At 36.5% G+C, this 19,805-nt stretch overlaps 1 protein-coding gene across 1 annotated transcript; it reads left to right on the top strand.

Annotated features, from left to right (window-relative positions):
- Positions 1-12,689: 12,689 nt before the first annotated feature.
- Positions 12,690-18,347, top strand: LOC138312652 (uncharacterized). Its single transcript, XM_069253440.1, has 2 exons — positions 12,690-13,205; positions 16,869-18,347. Exons 1-2 carry the CDS (start codon positions 12,798-12,800, stop codon positions 17,547-17,549), a joined length of 1,089 nt encoding a protein of 362 aa, XP_069109541.1. The 5' UTR covers positions 12,690-12,797; the 3' UTR covers positions 17,550-18,347.
- The last annotated feature ends 1,458 nt before the right edge of the window (positions 18,348-19,805 follow it).

The raw sequence follows: 19,805 nt of genomic DNA, 5'->3' as shown, positions 1-19,805 counted from the left end.
TTGTCGTAGATAATGTATTGAAATAGAATACTGCAGGTCCTGTTTCACTTTCAAATTTAACTTCATCCTCATCAGTTTTATGTGCACAGTTATCCATTTCATTTCTTTTTTCATTTTCCTCTTTTATAGTACTGTTATGATATGTAAAATTACTTTGACAATAGGTTCCATTTATTTTCACTAGATAATTGGTATATTCTCTTTTCTATTTGACCTTTTCATTTCATCAATGTTGGAACTTGCAACCTGCTCATTTTCCCTCCATTTTTCTGTCTTCACACACGGATTGCTTAAAATTTTCTTTGCTTTACCAACTGCTTTGATTTTTTTCGTGTTTTCCATTTGTAATTTTGTTACTGTTCAAATCAATGGTTTTCTCTCTTTTCTTTCCCTTTTCACTCACGGGGTTTTTGCAAGTTTCCTGTGCACCCGTTTTTCTTTTTGTTTGTCGTTTGTTCGCTTTATTCAATGGTTTTACTATTTCCTTGCTTGCTTTTATTTTCATGTTTTTCGTTTTTATTCTTTTAGAATTTGTTGGAGGGTTACATGAATATCTTGTTTTGGATATACGGATTTTTTTATTGTTCAAATTTCCTTTTTTGCTCGGTGTACTCTTGCTATTTTCACTTTTAAATCCTACATCCTCACCATCATCATGATCTTTTCTTACCTTGATTCTCTCTTTCCTATCTGCTTTTGCGGTTATTAGCATTATATTATAACATGCCTTTCGATTGCTTGCAGTGGATTTGAGTTCTTTGGCTTTCACAGTTTTTTTCACAGATGTTTTCACAGATTTTTTCACAGTTTCTTTCACAGAGTTTTTTACAGTTTCCTTTACAGATTTTTTCACATGTTTTTTGTCACGTTTCTGCCTTTACTACAGGGGGCGTACCCATGTCGTCGCTATGTGCCTTTTTTATAGGGGGCGTACCCATGTCGTCGCTATGTGCCTTTTTTATAGGGGGCGTACCCATGTCAACGTCACTCGTCAAACTGGTAGACAACTCCTCGTCACATGTTTTCTTGGCACCAATCCCCCTCCGTGAAAACCTTTTCAGTGGCATGTTGAATCTATAATGGAACAAGACCCTTATTTGACTCGACAGTCTATTTAATCAAAATAAGTATTGCAACAAGAGATCCGAGAAGATCTTGATGCCTACCATTGAGTGACCTTAACTGGATCTTTGTAAGACTGATCTTTTCTCTGCTTTTCCTTCTTTCCCTATACTTCCTCTTTATGATGGCTGTCTGACGGCCATCTTGTTTTTCTGATCAGTCTTAATAATGACATTCCATAAATAGGCACCAAGGGCAATGTACAGGTGAAGCTTCAGGAATATTCCTCCAGTGCATTTCGTTAAATAGCGATAACAAACTTCAAACGTCAAAATCCAAAATGGCTAACTGCAGGCCATCTTGTTTTTCTGATCAGTCTCAATAATGGCATGACACAAGTAGGGACCAAGAGGAACCTACATGTGAATTTTTCGAGGAATAATCAAGAAATAGCAATAACAAACATCAAATGTCAGAATCCAAGATAGCGGCCTGTCTGCCATTTTGTTTTCCCGATCAATCCCAAATTGCAATATGCATAACTTGGCAAGGGAAACCTACACATGAAATTTGACAAAGATCCCTCAAGTACTTTCTGAGAAATAGTGCTAACAAACTTCAAATCTCAAAATCACAGATGGCTGCCGGTCGGCCATTTTCTTTTTTTCGATCAATCCCACAATGAAATTTGAGAAATATCCTTTCAGTGCTTTCTGAGAAATAGCGCTAACAAACTTCAAATGTCAAAATCCAAGATGGCTGCCTGTCGGCCATTTTGTTTTCCGATCGATCCCAAAATGCAATATGCATAACTAGGGACCGAGGGGAACCTACACATGGAATTTGAGCAAAATCCCTTCTTTACTTCTGAGAAATAGCGCTAACAAGAATTGTTAACGGATGGATGACGGACGGACGATGGAGCACGGACCACGGACGCAGGGCGATTTGAATAGATGGTAGGCTAAAACACAAGAGGCCCACAGGGCCTGTAGTTAGGTTCTGAATACAGGTTCATTGTTTCTTTCCTAAAGGAATTTTAATATCTACCTCTATTTCCCCTATTAGGCCCCGCCTTTCCTGCCCCTGGGGGGTCAGAGCCAAAATTTATACAAACCCTATTCCCCTTTCCCCAATGATGTTACTGGCCAAATTTGCGTACAATCTATGAAGAACCCTATGACTAGTAGTGATTAAAAGGATTTACCTTTATTTCCCCTATTGAGCCCCATCCCTCCCGCCCCTCTATTTCTCCTATTGGGCCCCGCCCCTCCTGCTCCCAGGGGGTCAGAGCCAAAATTTATACAAGTTCTGTTCCCCTTCCCCCATGGATGTTTGTGGATAAATTTGGTTACAATTCATGCAGAACTCTAGGACAATTAGTGATTTATAGGATTTACCTCTGTTTCCCCTGTTGGGCCCCGCCCTCCTGCCCCCAGGGGGTCAGAGCCAAAATTTATACAAGTTCTGTTCCCTTTTCCCATGGATGTTTGTGGCCTTTGGTTACAATCCATGCACAACTCTAGGACAAGTAGCGATTTATAGGATTAACCTCTATTGGGCCCCGCCCCTCCTGCCCCCGGGGGTCAGAGCCAAAATTTATACAAGTGCTGTTCCCCGTCTCCCAAGGATGTTTCTGGCCAAATTTGGTTACATTCCATGCAGAACACTAGGATAAGTAGCGATTTATAGGATTTACCTCTATTTTCCCCTATTGGGCCCCGCCCCTCCTGTCCCCCAGGGGTCAGAGCCAAAATTTATACAAGTTCTGTTCCCCTTCCCCCATGGATGTTTGTGGCCAAATTTGGTTACATTCCATGCAGAACTCTAGGACAAGTAGCGATTTATAGGATTTACCTCTATTTCCCCTATTGGGCCCCGCCCCTCCTGTCCCCAGGGGGTCAGAGCCAAAATTTATACAAGTTCTGTTCCCCTTCCCCCATGGATGTTTGTGGCCAAATTTGGTTACATTCCATGCAGAACTCTAGGACAAGTAGCGATTTATAGGATTTACCTCTATTTCCCCTATTGGGCCCCGCCCCTCCTGCCCCCAGGGGGTCAGAGCCAAAATTTATAAAAGTTCTGTTCCCATTCCCCCATGGATGTTTTGTGACCAAATTTGGTTTCATTCCATGCAGAACTCTAGGACAAGTAACGATTTATAGGATTTACCTCTATTTCCCCTATTGGGCCCCGCCCATCCTGCCCCCAGGGGGTCAGAGCCAAAATTTATACAATTTCTGTTTTCCTTCCCCCATGGATATTTGTGGCCAAATTTGGTTACAATCCATGCAGAACTCTAGGACAAGTAGCGATTTATAGGATTAACATCTATTTCCCCTATTGGGCCCCGCCCCTCCTGGCCCCGGGGGGGTCAGAGCCAAAATTTATACAAGTTCTGTTCCCCTTCCCCCAAGGATGTTTGTGGCCAAATTTGGCTACAATCCATGCAGAACTCTATGACTAGTAGCGATTTTAAAGGAAATGTTGACGGACAGACGGACGGACAGACGGACGCCGCCCAATGACATAAGCTCACCGGCCCATAGGGCCAGGTGAGCTAAAAATCATTACCTGCGATAAGTGTACGGTATATCAGTAGTATGAAAACCACTCGTATAACAAACTTTGTACAACACATTAATTTTGTTGATAACGAACTCATTTTTGCATACATTCACCAAACTTTCTTATCAATTATACAATCACAAAAATGAGTCACCAATTAACTGTTAAAGGCCCACAACCTTTCCGGAGTAAAATTTAAAGGTTTCTTAAAAACATTAATAACAAAAGAAAATATATATCGATGACTTAAGATGAGGTTACAACACCAAACATATGCAAGATTTCCTGTCTAATATACGATAACAGTGGAGATTCATTTCGCTGTTTTGCCATCTGGCGCAGTGATAGTCAACTACCGCGCGGCATTTAGGACGGGGGCAGGAAACATAAAACGACCCGCGCTATGAAAATTAACATTTTATTTATTCTAATTAAACAGTTCTGAAGGTGATGATAAGTGTGCTAGTAAACGTATAGTTAATAACTTCTGCGACTCTACATGATTATTAATCTCGTTTTAACATTCCTATTTTAACAAGAGGCCCAGAGGGCCTGTATCGCTCACCTGGTTTGTAATGTCAAGTCATGTTCTGAAGACAGGTTCATTGTTTCTTTTCTGAAGGAATTTGAATATTTACCTCTTATTTCCCTATTGGGCCCTGCCCCTCCTGCCCCCGGGGGGGTCAGAGCCAAAATTTATACAATTTCTGTTCCCCTTCCCCCAATGATGTTTGTGGCCAATTTTGGTTACAATCCATGCAGAACTCTAGGACAAGTAGCGATTTATATATTTTACCTATATTACCCCTATTGGGCCCCGGCCCTCCTCCCCCCGGGGGGGGTTAGAGCCAAAATTTATACAAGTTCTGTTCCCCTTCCCCCAAGGATGTTTGTGGCCAAATTTGGTTACAATCCATGCAGAACTCTAGGACAAGTAGCGATGTATAGGATTTACCTCTATTTCCCCTATTGGACCCCGCCCCTCCTGCCCCAAGGGGTCAGAGCCAAAATTTATACAAGTTCTGTTCCCCTTCCCCCAAGGATGTTTGTGGCCAAATTCGGTTACAATCCATGTAGAAATCAAGGACAAGTAGCGATTTATAGGATTTACATCTATTTCCCCTATGGGGCCCCGCCCCTCCTGCCCCCGGGGGGTCAGAGCCAAAATTTATACAAGCTCTGTTCTTCTTCCCCCAAGGATGTTTGTGGCTAAATTTTGGTTACAATCCATGCAGAACTCTAGGACAAGCAGCGATTTATAGGATTTACCTCTATTTCCCCTATTGGACCCCACCCCTCCTGCCCCCGGGGGGTCAGAGCCATAATTTATACAAGTTCTGTTCCCCTTCCCTCAACAATGTTTGTGGCCAAATTTGGTTATAATCCATGTAGAACTCTAGGTTAAGTAGCGATTTATAGGATTTACCTCTATTACCCCTATAGGGCCCTGCCCCTCCTGCCCCCGGGGGGTCAGAGTCAAAACTGATACAAGTTCTGTTCCCCTCCCCCCAAGGATGTTTCTGGCCAAATTTGGTTACAATCCATGCAGAACTCTATGACTAGTAGCAATTTAAAGGAAATGTTGACGGACGGACGGACGCCGCGCCATGACATCAGCTCACCGGCCCTTCGGGCCAGGTGAGCTAAAAATTAAAAGCCGTTTTGGAAAGGTAGTGGCCCTTTAACATAACAGGAAGGATTAAACACTAGGACGATATTGGATTTAACTTGTACACCAACAAATGGATTAAATTAATTTTGCTTTGTTACAAACATATGGCAACCACAAGTTCAATTTGTTTCTGGACCAAACTCGAAATTAAATTGGCACAACTGGGGACCAAGTTTGAAAGAAAGCCTTGAACTTCAACAGTCCAAATCAAAGATGGCCACCTGTTGGCCATTTTTTTGTTTGCAGATCAAAATCAAATTGAAAAGGTCATAATTAAGAACCAAGGGGAACCTGATTTGAAGTTTCAGAAAATCCTTCCAGTGCTTTCCAATAAAAGGCAAAAACAAACGGTTCAAATCAAAGATGGCCGCCTGTCCGCCATTTTGTTCCTGGATAACAATCAAAATAGAAATGGGCTCAATTAAGGACCAAGGAGAATCCACATGACCATAAGAAGTTTCAATGACTCACACCATCTCATGATGGTGGGTTAAAAAGATCCATAGAGTACTTTCTATAGGAAATAGCAGTACATGTAATAATGAAAAGACCATGAATCACGGAGGAAGAGGGAATTGAATAGCCAATCATCCATCTGATGATGATGGGCTTATAAAGAATGAATGATCACAAAAAACAATAGTGAACTAAAAACAACAAACAACAAGAAAATGTCTATAAGACATGAATTTCCCAGCCGCCATGTGAAACTAGAATATTGAAGGTCAGGAACGTCTTCATCTTGTGGCAATAAATTAAACCAATAACCTAACTCAGTTGATTCCTGGTTATTTTCGGACGGATTTTGTATCAAAGTATGATAACAAAATATTTATTAGTGAAAAGATAGAAAGACAACCTTGACCTTTGACCCCCATGACCATGACAATTGGTCAGTTGAATTGCTTCTGATCAATGTTGCTAAATAATATAATGATATGTTCATCCATGAAAAAATACAAAATTTGACCTTGAACTTTGACCCTTATGACCTTGATCATTGGTCAGTTGACTTCTTGATTAATTCTGATCAACTATGCTTCCAAGTTATCTGAGTATTCGAGTTAAGTTATCTTGAATGTTTCATTTGGACCAGCAAAATACTTAATTTAAACAGGGTATTCGAGTTATACAAGCTCGACTTAACAACATTCTACTCTAATACAAAATTTGACCTTGACCTTTGTCGTTATCCTTTGACCCCATGACCTTGACCATTGGTCAGTTGACTCTTTGTTTAATTCTGATCAACTTTGCTTCATAATACGTATACCATGACAAAACAAACGTTTAACAGTTAATTAATACAAAATTTGGCACTGACCTTTGTCCTTGACCTTTTACCTTATGACCTTGACCAATTGTCAGTTGACTCCTTGTTTAATTCTAAACAACTTTGCTTCATCATTTTATAATATAATGTCCATCAGTGAAATGCTTTTTGAAATTCAAGTCAATTTAACCTCTTTTTGCCCCTGCCAATCAGCCTCTTTGGGTCAGTCTGGGCTGGCCATGGTATGTGCATACTTTTAAACTTCTAGCCCATACTGATCATCTCAATAAAGTTTGAGTACATTCTGATAGAAATTAAATAAATAATTCTCAAAAATGTGATTTCCCTACGGTATATAAAGTATAGTAAATCTACCCCCTCCCCAGGGGTCCCTGGAGGTTAGTCTGGGCCGGTACATATATATGTATGTGCATTCTATTAAATTACTAGCCCATATTGAGGATTTCAATCGAGTTTCAGTAAATTCTGATGGAAATAAAATAATTCTCAAAAATGTGATTTCTCTATATAAACTATAGTAAAGTTTAACCCCCTTCCCAGGGGCAAACTGACCGCAATTATCGATATTGACATTTTTGTAAGAAATTCGTGACAACTGACCGAAATAATTGATATTGACATTTTCCTAAGAAATTAAGTTGTTTTCAGCCGATAGTGGTCAACTGCCGGATATTCTTATTTCTGTGAGAGAATGTGTTTTTTTTTACCTGGTCCTACTTTTTTTAAAATCATAACACTATTACCAATCTAAACACATGTGGCTACAGACACGATTTATAATTTTAAATACAGTGAAACATTTCAAAACTTCATGTTGCTTGTTGTCGTTGTATTTCTAAGTAAAAATGGGAGCTTTTTGTGACGTCAACACGAGGTGAATCTGGATGGGGTCGCGTTGGTAGAACACACATCTCTAGCTATGGAGGTCCTGGGTCGGAATCCCAATCAAGTTCATAAATCATCCTCTCCTATTTTACACACATGACGGTTCCGAAGAAAAATATTTTTTGTCATAATAAAACAAATTCACCAAGCAATTCGACAATCCATTTACTTCCAGTGAGGACATTCACTTTTATGCTGAGTTTGTAGTCCACAAAGAAAATGTTTTTCAGAGGCTTGTAGCTATGTTTTGCGCAATCTATCGACAGGATAGTTACTACCTATATTTTTATATACTAGAATAAACATAAATGTCCAAACACTAGAAAAACAGACATTTATACATACATGCCATATTTTTTCTAGGGGTGGAAAGGGAGATTGATAACCATTTTGAGGGATTTTGGTCTCAAAAGAGGGAGGTATACGCGCGACATATCTGAATACATTAAATATCTGTTTTTTTAAGATGAAATTCTGCATTCATATTGAATTTTACTGAAATAAAGGAATGTGTGGTTTTGCAAAAGTAGTCACATCCCTATATACACCCAGTTCTGGAGCAGTTTTATTGTTCGAAATATTAGACTGGGCTTTTTAATAATCTTTCACAATAACGGATAATAAACTTAGATAAAGTTCTTAAATTTACAAGCACTAAATTAAAAAAAACAGAATCGTTACAGTAGTATTCAAAATGTAATTTAATCTGAGAGAGAAAAAAAGTAAATTTCTTTTTAATTTTATTTATTTAAATTCAGTTACTACTGCTAATTTTTTATTATTAATATTTTTTTTCTAAAAATAAATTCACACAGAAATTCTAAAAAAATAATACTTTTTCCATTTTTAAAAACGTGGTTATTAGGAAATCCGGAAATTCTATAAAATCCGGATCATCTATTACAATTACCCAAAATGGCGGCCATTACGATTGCAAAGTTTGTGACATCCATCAAATACAGATAGGCCTATTTAACATTAAAAACGTGAGTAAATCATTCACAGTTGTAAGCAGTATTTGTTTTGTTGTTATGCTCACTAGCTGTAGTCATAAAATTTATTGAAAGGCCAGCTGATTGTTTTCTAGGCGGCGGATCGGCTGCTTGACTTCAGTTTACGTAATATTAATACACAGACGTGAGTGAAAGAGACACCACAAGCCAAGGTGGAAATAGCCCAAGGCTGCTAATTAGGGCCACTTGGGTGTTGGTCAGGGGGTCAGAGAGTGGTTACTCTCCTGCTAAAATTAACCTAGCATGTACACAAATGTGGCAACGAAAATAAAAAAAAAATAAAACTCTCCTGCTAAAATTAACCTAGCATGTACACAAATGTGGCAACGAAAATAAAACGGAGGGGTTTATAGAAATCGGGAATTTAGACTCTCCTGCCGGGAGACAATAAAAGGCTTTAAAATACGGGAGGTTTTGTCTCACGCCGGGAGGTATGGCATGTATGTAAATTTATATATACACTGTACATACTAAAAATAGAACAGTGTTGTATTTATTTTTATTAATATACATGTATAATTATTTATGTTTAATATTTAATTAGTCTTTTTAATATATATTTATTTTAACTTTTATAATAGAATTTATTTATTCTATTCTATATTTATGAGAGTAAGAAGTATTATAATTTCTCCCCAATCAAATCTTCGTGACGCATCACGCGGTCTCACAAACTGAACCCAAAATCTGCAGCATTCTTAAACTCAAACATAAATAGTATGTTCACAGAAAATTCCACAAAAAATGTGTATTGTTATTGATGTGATTTCTGTAGTAAAATGGCAGATGACTCCATTTTGACTTCTACCATTAGTTTGGAATCTGTACTGTATCGGCGAATCTTTAAAATATATACATAGAAATTAAATCTCACATTGGCTGCGGTTGCAAAAGCAGTTGGGGTGAAACGTCGCGGTGCGAAATGTCTCAAATTAAAAAAGTATGACTCATGCTGATTGTCAGACTACCAGAGATATATTGCAAACTCCTTCATTGTCTTTGCTGACAGAAGAGAATCCTCTGCTTAATAGGCAGTACCCCTTTCAGTAATCAATAAGTTACTCAAATGCAGGATTCTGCGACATAAAAACACAAAATTCATTTCAACGTTTTTATCAAAAAAGGGTGTCATTATTTTCAGATTTATAACTGTGCACATTAAATCATTATTGATTTCTATTGTCTTGCTTTGTTGTAAGATGACAATTTGATATCACAGTCACTTCTCTCCATTGACTAAGCTTAGTGTATTAGCCATTTAGGACATTCAGTACAAACGTCAGTTGGACGAGTTCTATTTTTACCCCCATAGTAAGCAACGAAGGTGATTTAGCTTGTTGACATTGAAGTTTGTCCCCATTTCAGTAATAATGTACAAAGTTATGTTAGTGATGGTGTCATGTAAAAATAATGACGCTGTTTTTTTTTTTTTATAAAAATGTTTAAAATATTTTATGCATGTTTATTTCACAGAATCCTGCATTTGAGATCAAGGATTTATAGAGAAGGATCGTGTCTGTCTCTTTACATTAAACACCGCCTATTTTTTTCACATTGTCTTATCGAGTCAAACTTCTTGATTACTCAAATCGGTACACGTGACTGCACAAACAACGCCTATCCTTTAACGATTTGATCAGGGGTTAACCTGTTTAGTGTTTAAACATATCAGTCATAACATGGTTTTTTTTTCTTAAAAAATATGCCCACGTATTACGTATCAAATTAATTAAGTTATCCTCCCATCTGTAGAATAGGCACATACACCAACAGGACTAGATCTGCCGATCGAAAAAAATGGTGACCGTCCGCCATTATCCCATACAGAAAAACAGTCTTTTATAAATGCATTTAGTAAAATTTCATCGTGGATAATGTAGCCTGCATATTTATATTAACATTCATATTGGCTTAATTATTTCCTTCTTACCTCGTAGACAGGAAATTATATTAAAAATAATCTTGATCACGAAAACGCTCAATAGATTCTTATAATCGGTAGGGCGACTGGAAGGATTGGGCAGGATCGGACAGGATCGAGATGTCACCGTACTCAGATTGTGACAGTTTTCAATAAAATTTGATCCAAACGTCACCAGAGTGAATTCCATTAGAATAAACGTTTATGAGGACAATCGAAACAACAAAAAATATTGACAAATATTCCAACAAAGTTTGTAAACACTCTATCTCACGTCTATAAAGTTCTAAAAAACGTACATTCGACTCAGTTTTATCTGCCGCTTACTCTTCCGGAGCACCTGGTCTGATTCTCCTTGTATTTTTTCAAGGAGTTTCCGTGCAAGTCTCTATTTTGTTAATATTTGCCTTCTGTTTATCGATTTTGAGTTTGAATTACGATTTTGTTGACATCTGAGTATACTTTGTTTTATTTGTTTTACTTGTAGCGTTCAAGGTTAATAGGTCGCTACGGTAGGGTGGGGAGGGGAGGGTGGCAAACAAAGGTCAAAAATGAAAATTGCATAATAAAAGTTTTGAAGGTTTTGTGGATATGAAAGGGCATCATGTCAGGAACAAATACGTTTCAAGGTCATAGCATCCAAAATGGCGGAGATAAATGACGATTTCGTCGTTTTCCCGTCAAACCTTTGACAGTTTTTAGCACTTTAAAACTTTACATACAGAGTTGATTTTTTTGCAAAGACATAGCATGTACAAATGTCTAAAAAAAGTTATGCATTTCCATTAGTCTTCACCATCATTCAATGTCACAGTGAGGTAAAATGTTCTAAACATATTCCAAATCTCTAAAACGAACAATGATCGAACGTTCATGTTTAATTACATAATAATTTTAAAGGAGTACTCCTTTTCCAAAACGGCCTTTACTTTTTAAAATGTGAATGTATAACGAGTTTGATAATTGAGTAGAGTCGTAAAAGTTACAAGCTTACCGTAAATACTACACTCATCATACCTTTCTGAACAATTAAAAATAATAATAATTAAATGCTAATTCCCATAACCCGGGTCGTCAAGTATGTTACCCGGCGTCGTCCTAGCTAATTACCGCGCAGTAGTTGACCATCACAGAGGCACGCGGCAAAACAGCGTCATGAACCTTCATTGTAACATAGTCTTTTACAGGAAATCTTGCGTTTATTTGGTGTTGTAACTTCATTTTAGGCCATTGGTATATATATTCCGACGTTATAATTGTAATAAATAAACTTGTCATTTTTGTTTCGGAAACGTAGTGGGCCTTTAAGCTCTCGTGCCTCCAGAAAAGTATGTCATCATCAGCTCAAAGGTCAACATCACACATCATGTCAAATAATCATCTTGGTAAAAGGAAAGCATACATACATATGTATTATTTTATATAGTCAGCTGTATGGTGGCTGATTTCTGCTCTTGCATTGTCGCACTAGCAGGCGGGGGCATAGCGCGACAACGCCACATAATCACGCGCCAATGCGACAGAAACATTCGTTCGCACTATAGCCCTGTTATTGCTGCATTCGTGGAGACGTTTCATGAACATCTATTATGATCTATCACTAAGAAAGAAGTTAATAATTTCAAATTTTCATGAAATGAAATAATGCCACCAAAAAACTAAAATCTTTACTTGAAATAACCGTTACTTTGCGTTAACTATAGTATTGTCTCCTCATAACTACTAATATTTACGGAGGATAATGCTATTTTTTTATCTTTTTTTTAATTACGCATTTTCTTCTTCTTCTTTTTTTTTTAAATTGCTTGTTTTCCAAAAAGAGCAGTTTTCTAGCAAAATAGCATGGAATTCGTGTCTCCTTATGTATCGATTGAATCCAAAGTAAAACTTCTACTTCATATAATAATAACGACCTTCAACCGGTTAAAAAATAGTTTAAACGTTATTTTAAAGTCTTCGCAAAAATGTTTAATCGACCATTTGTTTTTCATTATTGCTGAATGTAGATCTATAAGATCTACTAGACCTAGATCTACATGTCTGCATTTACTCGACGGAGTTTTTTTTTACAGAAACCTGAAAAAAAATGTGGAATGACAGTATACCATAGATATTGGAGTGTAAATGTTAAAAAAAAAAAAATAGGCCTACATTAAAAAATTCTCGCCGCTGACCGTCGATCTAGCTATCTTACATGTAATATAGAATAAATATTTCCCGGGAATAAAATATTTTCCGCGCGGAATGACGACACAATTCCCGCCTTTTGAAATATTTACATCGGTCAAACGTTTGTCAGAAAAGGGGCTTATCCTTATAATTATACTGACGCGGTTTGAAGCATGCGTTATACTTTGACGCTTAACGTGCGGTGCGGACAAGATGGCTACTTCAAACTCCTACGCTGGTAACAGTCAGGATCCGAAGAAATCTGACGTGAAAGGCTATATTCATGCCGTATCCGAGCTGAAAAGAAGCAGAAGCAATACAAAATATTTCAATGCAACTATGCAAGTGGAGGACAATCTTTGGCGTATGGTTTGTTTCTCTCCAGAGAAACACTCTATTTATCAAAATGCCGAAATGCTCAAATCACCGGTGAAACTTGAAAATGCCGCAGTGGTGCCATCCAAATTTGAGCCAGGAAAAGTGGAAGTTCACGTGAACAGAGCTACCAACTTAGAAGTTATAAAAACGTCAGCTGTTCCATTTAAAAGGCGTCGTCTCGATTTTATTGATGAGCAAACACCAGTAGTGAAAATCGACAACTTGAAAGAAAACAGACAAAATGTAAGTTCGCAAAGCATTTGATTTTACTAATTAACCTCTGATATTTTACACTGATAAAATTGTCTACTTCCTTTCCAGATATTAACTCAACAGTGTTTCATCAAAGCTTTCGCCAAAATTTCTTTCACCGAATAAGATTTTAATTTGAAGACTGGTACAAGGGAGGTAATTTGTAAATTCTTCTTAGTCCGCCATGGCAGTACGTAGATTCGAAGCATGCTGATGTGACTGAATACAGAAAATTATTTTCACGTATTGATTATAAGTGTCATGATGGAAAAGAGGAATCACGATTTATCTATGAAGTATAAAGTATCTCTCCATGAAATATCCATTATTATTTCATTTGTGAAACGTAGGCAAGCAGACAAGTGTGTTACGTTTGGAATATTTTTGCTGGTTTTGAACTTTAAATTGTCTTTAGTTGGTAAAAGTCAAAATGTGATATGAAACATTTTATGTAAAAGTTGTTTGCGCGTAGCTGCTTCTAAATTTTGTAAATCCAATTTTGTAATCCACGGTTTTACTCCCTTTGCGCATAACGTTACGTTAATATTGGCAGAAAAGATTGCTTTCGTTGAATTGTTTCATCTAAAATAACATGCAGTTATAACAAACAGTCATACGAGGATATGTACAATATTTAATAGCTGTCATAATATCGTACAGAAACTGTTTAAGGAAACATTAAGAATGGGAAGTTGCATTTGTTTCTCATAAGTCAACTGAATCAGACTATACGGTATGAGTTATTTCCCTTCCTTTACAAAACAGTGAAAAAATGCATGGTTTTAAATACGAGTTATGCCCCTTACCGAGTCTAACCCAGTTTATGACACAATTTAATTGCAGATAATTAGTGATCAACACATATTAAAAAAAAATAAAAAAAACATCCTTCAAGTTATTTGGATGACTTATATAGTCTAATCTGTCTGAGCAGTTTCCATATTTTTTTGTCTACTTTTTATTTTTAACTGAAGTCCCTAATTGTTTCTTCTAAAATAGTATGCAGTTTATTTAATAAGACAAAAAATATTGTTTGTTTAGAATCATCCGACCCTACCTAGATTTTACCCCCTGACCCTAAACTTTTTATTGACGTCTACAAAAAAATATCTCAAAATATTGAAATTTCTGAAATTTTCCTAACCTTTTCAAAGTCAGAATCACATCATGATCTATTGAAATTCCTTTAGCAGTCCCTGACTAATTTGGTCATTCTAAAGCATAGATAACTGCATATACATGTATATATTGCATAAACATGATTTGTGTAGCAGTGTACAGTTAGACCGAATGGCCATGGGTGAGATTTTTATTAAGCAGAAAGCCCCTATTTATTATATGCATGAAAAATTAAAAACTGTATATGTGCTAAAATTGGTGAATTCAATCTAGAGACTTATATGCAGGCTTCACATTTGCATAAAGAAATTCAACAAAATGGGTTCGAGATTAATGGTTTAGAGGGTATCCAAATGTACGTCTAAGACGGAAAAACTCATTTCTGTAGCAGCAGAAATTGATAGCCGCGGTACGAGGTAAGATTGCTCAAAAGTTTAATGATATACCTATGTCGAAATAGGCTCAGTTCCGCTATCACGACAGTGATGCTTGGTTTTAAACTGTATTCAAAAAAAAAATTCTAGTAGAGGGGGTGTAATTTTGGGTTGAAAATGCCAATTTTTTGCAATTTTTTAAAGAAAAAAATTTGGTTACCATGGTTTTTACAGGCTCACAAAACAACAAAAAGCAGACCTCTCAAAAAATGAACTCTGCATGACAAATGCAAATGTTGTGTAGATTAAAAATATGTATACTTTTATATAGGTGTTATTTAAGGTTAAAAAGCTGTGTACATGATTAAAGCCTGCACATTTAGTGTTTCGCACAGGAAAAAAAAGGGCATGGTGCTGGGTTTTGAAAAGGGCACCTTGACCGCGATAAATATCCAACAGGGGGGCACAAAGGTTATATCGACGACTTCCAATACAAGGGAAAATCTTTAAAATTGTCTTGTTGTTTATTTAATTCTGGTCCAACTTAATATCATTCAAATGCTTTAAACTCTGCATGAGTTGCTAAGTAATATCATGACATATATTTAATTATTCTGAGTAAAAAAAAAATGATTTTTGAAATTGTAATCTGCCCATCATATGGGGCCACTGGGTTGTTGTTGATCAGGTGGTCACGGAGTGGTCACACCTCTTTTGTTTACTTAATTATCAAGCCACTGCCTGGTATTTTCGTAGTTCTGTAAAAATGTACTGCGGACAAACAGGGCAGGGTGTTAGGTTATAGGGGCATGGCGTCGGGTAAAAAGGGCACGGCGCTGCGCCATGCTAATCGGGGCTGTGGGAAACACTAACATTATTTTGCTGAATTTTTCAAATCTACTGTACACTGCTACCTTATAAGGGCCTGAAATTCTCAATTTTTGAAAAACGACCTTGATTATAATTGATTTTGCTTAATTTTCATTCATTCACCTTAGAAAACACAATAAAACAGTTTGAAACTACATTTTTCATTTGTTACAACTAAAGGGAGGTAATTGGCTCAGTTTGCCATTCTGTAATTTGCTACCTAGGTATGGTATGATATGCTTGACTGTTAATTGATTAATCATTTTACACTTGAACAGCAAGCTGAAAACAGTTAACCGGGTGTCTCTCAGTCCATTTAATATGAATTCTAATTAATTTTGCTCTGCTAATTACCCGATATCCATGAAAATTTACAGCAAAAGTGCTAATTTTGGGAGTTTTTTCATTGATTTCTCAGTTTTCATATAATTAAGGCTATAATATGTATTTTTTGTACTAGAATGAGTGTTCGGCTAAGCCGGTATTGTCAATTATTGCCATTATCTTAAGATAAGAGGGAAAAGGGGCTTTTTTTCAATAAAATGGGAATAACGTACAGTTTTATATGATTACATGTAATATTCTGTATTTCAAAGGTGGGAACTCAATATTTTGATGTAATATGCAGGAAATTATGACATTTTGAATGTCATGTTCAGATTTATCTATCAGAATAAGTGTATTTATTGCTAAGGTAAATTAGAATTGGATTTGTATTGTCAGAAATAATAACACTAAGTATTTATGACGTCATTTGCGCATATAATGATGACGTCATGGCAACTATGACGTCACAGAACAGGGTCAGATTTCATAGCAACCCAGTATTTTTCACTTTTCTGCATAGAGAGAAACTCCAAATACCATATCAAATTTTCAGAATAATTTTATTTCAGAAAACAGCATAGTTATTTAACTTTCATTTTTTCAAATTACCTCCCCTTGTTACTTGTATTGGAGGAATGTTGGTGAAAATATACTTTATGGGGAGATTGGCAATACTCGGTGACTATTAGAGATACACAGTAGCCGGATAGGTCATTTTGTTCGTCACAACCTTGTTTAGACATACCGTAATTTGGGTTTTCAGAAAATTTGAAAATACAAAACATGCTTTGTGTTGGTTTCCGTTGTCGATTTGGTTTCAAATAAAAACTGAAATAAAATAAAAGCTATAATTCCCTACGTACCGACCCTCTTTTTTTTTGTTAGTGGAAACGCAGCTATTTAAACAAATTTTAGGCCTTATTTTGACCATATTTTAATAATCATATTATGATTTTCTCTTCAGGTCACTGTGAATGCAAGAGTTCTTAAGTTCCTTGAAGAGCCAGAAAACCTCAATCTCTATGGGAAACCTACATTAAAACAACAGATTCTCATCGCCGATGGCACATCATCTACTGAACTAACTCTTTGGGGAGATCTTGTTGGCAAAGTAACAAAAGAGGAAGATTATTGCTTCCAGCAAGTCCAAACAAGAGTGTTTATGGACACTATAATGCTGACAACGACACCAAATACCAAAATCATCACAATATCACCATTAGAAAACGTTGTCTCTGACAACAACATTTCGGAATCAAATGAACCAGTTAACCAAGTTACTGGCACTATCAAACACATCAAAGTAAATAAAACCATAAAGTGTTCATCATGTTCCAAAGTTGTGCCAGATTGTGAAAACAAAACATCTATCATCACCAGATGCAAAGCCTGTGGCATGACACAGAGGACCAAGGATTTAAAACTTTCAATTTGCATTTCGGCAAATGTGGAAAATGAGGAAACACAGCATATTGAGCGCTTAACTATATTTGAGAATGTCTTGGTAGACTTTTTAAACAACAACAACAAGACTAATCTGCTGCAATCACCTGAAGACCTGGAGGAATATCTCCTCCTGCTTGGTACATGTGTGTACACATACAAAAACCGCATCATGAAAAGCATTGAACTGTTGTCCAATTGAAAATATATGAAAGTAGATAATGCAAGTGGTATGTTAGTAAGGGCCCCGCATGCATGGTAGTAATTAGTTTATCCGTCTGTCAGGTTTTAGGTCACATGAGGAGAAGTCTTGTGATCGCCTTTTGTCGTGATCTGTCATGTGTCCACAATTTACATTTTTAGGTCATCTGACCCGTAGGGTCAGAATGACCTATATAGTCATCGTGCTTCGTCCGTCGTCGTGCGCCGTCGGCAAACTTTTCGCATTTTAAACTTCTCAAGCTGGTCGTTATTTTGTTTTCAATTAAACCACAGGTCATATGACCAAAGGTTTTTGGGCCATAGGTCAAGGTCAAAAATCAAATTTTGTATTCTTTTACTTGCGAATGTTGTTTTATGACATTAAGAAGCAAAGTTGATCAGAATTAAATAAGGAGTCTTCATAGCTTCATAGGGTCAGAGGTCAAGGTCAAATTTTGCAAGTAGATGTCCCAGAATAGCAAGTGGAAATTAAATGATATGCACTTGCTTTTTCCAGCAGGTAGTTTCCTCAGGGACAATTGTAACAATGACTGATAGTCAATGAATTGAATTTAATAGAAAATATGAGGACATGGTTCTTACTATAATGTTGATATACATGTACATTTCACATGCAAAATAAATCACATTATTTATAACAAAACGAAAATTTGAATATAGGGATTAAATTGTAACTAAAATTAGAATAGACATTTTAGCAAGTTCAAATTTACGGCACTTGCCGTTTTTAGCAATTGACAAAAAATGTTAAATTCGAGGCCTGCATTGCCAGCGATGAAAACACAATGATTGGTTAAACTTGAGATATTGTCAGATTTCAATTAAATGTGATAGAGGCTTCTAGAGATATCTTCAAAGGCCTTTATAGTCGGTATTGTTGTCATGAATTGAAATTGTTTGGAATTTAAGAATGATTCAATAGATTCAAGCTCAAAGTTACAGGTAAAAGGCAGAGGTCAATATATTGCTACAAGGCGGGGCCCTTTCTAACTTGTCATTGTTCTAATTCATAATATTATTTGCTACGTCTGAGAAGTACTCTTTAGATCTTTTATATTGTAGCATTTATATAATACATGTACAGTTTGCTGTTACTGATGCTGAAAAAATATGCCTGCATTCCACAACATATGTGTACACTCTTCTCAATTTTGATTTTTCAACTTTAATGAGTGATCCATATTTTTCAAATTGTTTGAAGCACTTGAGTCATGTTTGAAAAATTTTATATGCAACTTCCACTTCATTCCCATGGCACAGTAGTTATTCATACTTTTTTGTTATATTGAATGAAAACGAGAACACTGCCAGTTCAATCTATTTCTCGATAGTACTTAATTACAGATATTGTATCTTCTTGTTCGATCAGGGAAACACAACTATCTTTTGGGCCATCTGTCTCATAATTTTTAGCCTACGATAATCAATATGGTTGGATTTGCTTTTTCTCAGAAAATACCAATAAGATATTTATGAAATTTCATATGCAAGATATTCCCTTCATCCTAGTTCTGTATGAATCTGATCCTTTTTTTGGGAGTGATCTGAAAACTTGAATTTTACTTAATTGAATTTGAAGTGCTATTTCTAGCAAAGTTCTTGCTTGATCTTCATAAACTTTCAGGTGTGAATTTTCTTTTAGTCTCAATATAGCTAGTCGTGCACGATTCATTTATTATCATGAGACTGATCAGAAAGCAAGATGGCCAACAGACAACAATTTTGAATTTTTACAATTGAAGTTTTTAATTATGTCCCCCAAACCCTTGTTTGGGGGACATATTGTTTTTGCTTCATTTCATATTATTATTATTATTCTTATTTCTTCCACTTTCTTCCGCCGAAGTAGTTTCTGACACTTTTCTCTAAAACCGCTCAACAGAATTCAACGAAACTTTACACGAGTATTCATGCGTAGGTGGTGGTGTGCAAGAACCTTTTTGTTTTTCGATCGGTCACCTGACTGGTCAGCAGGGGCCAAAATCCGGCCAAAATTTAGACATTGTCCAAATTTGATGAAACTTGGTATATAGGGGTTTTAGGGGATGCCAAATGCAATGGTAACGTTTTCGAAAGCCTGGTTGCCATGGTAACGAAATACAGGCTTCTGATTGGTGGAAATTTAGTTATTGTCTGATTTTAGTGAAATCTCGTACATAGGGGTTTTTGGGAATGCCAAATGTAATGGTAACATTTTCGAAAAGCCTGGTTGCCATGGTAACTAAATACAGGCTTC

The sequence above is a fragment of the Argopecten irradians genome, unplaced genomic scaffold (genome assembly GCF_041381155.1).
Source record: "Argopecten irradians isolate NY unplaced genomic scaffold, Ai_NY scaffold_0410, whole genome shotgun sequence".
Lineage (NCBI taxonomy): Eukaryota > Metazoa > Mollusca > Bivalvia > Pectinida > Pectinidae > Argopecten > Argopecten irradians.
This window is presented reverse-complemented; position numbering and strand designations above follow the sequence as displayed.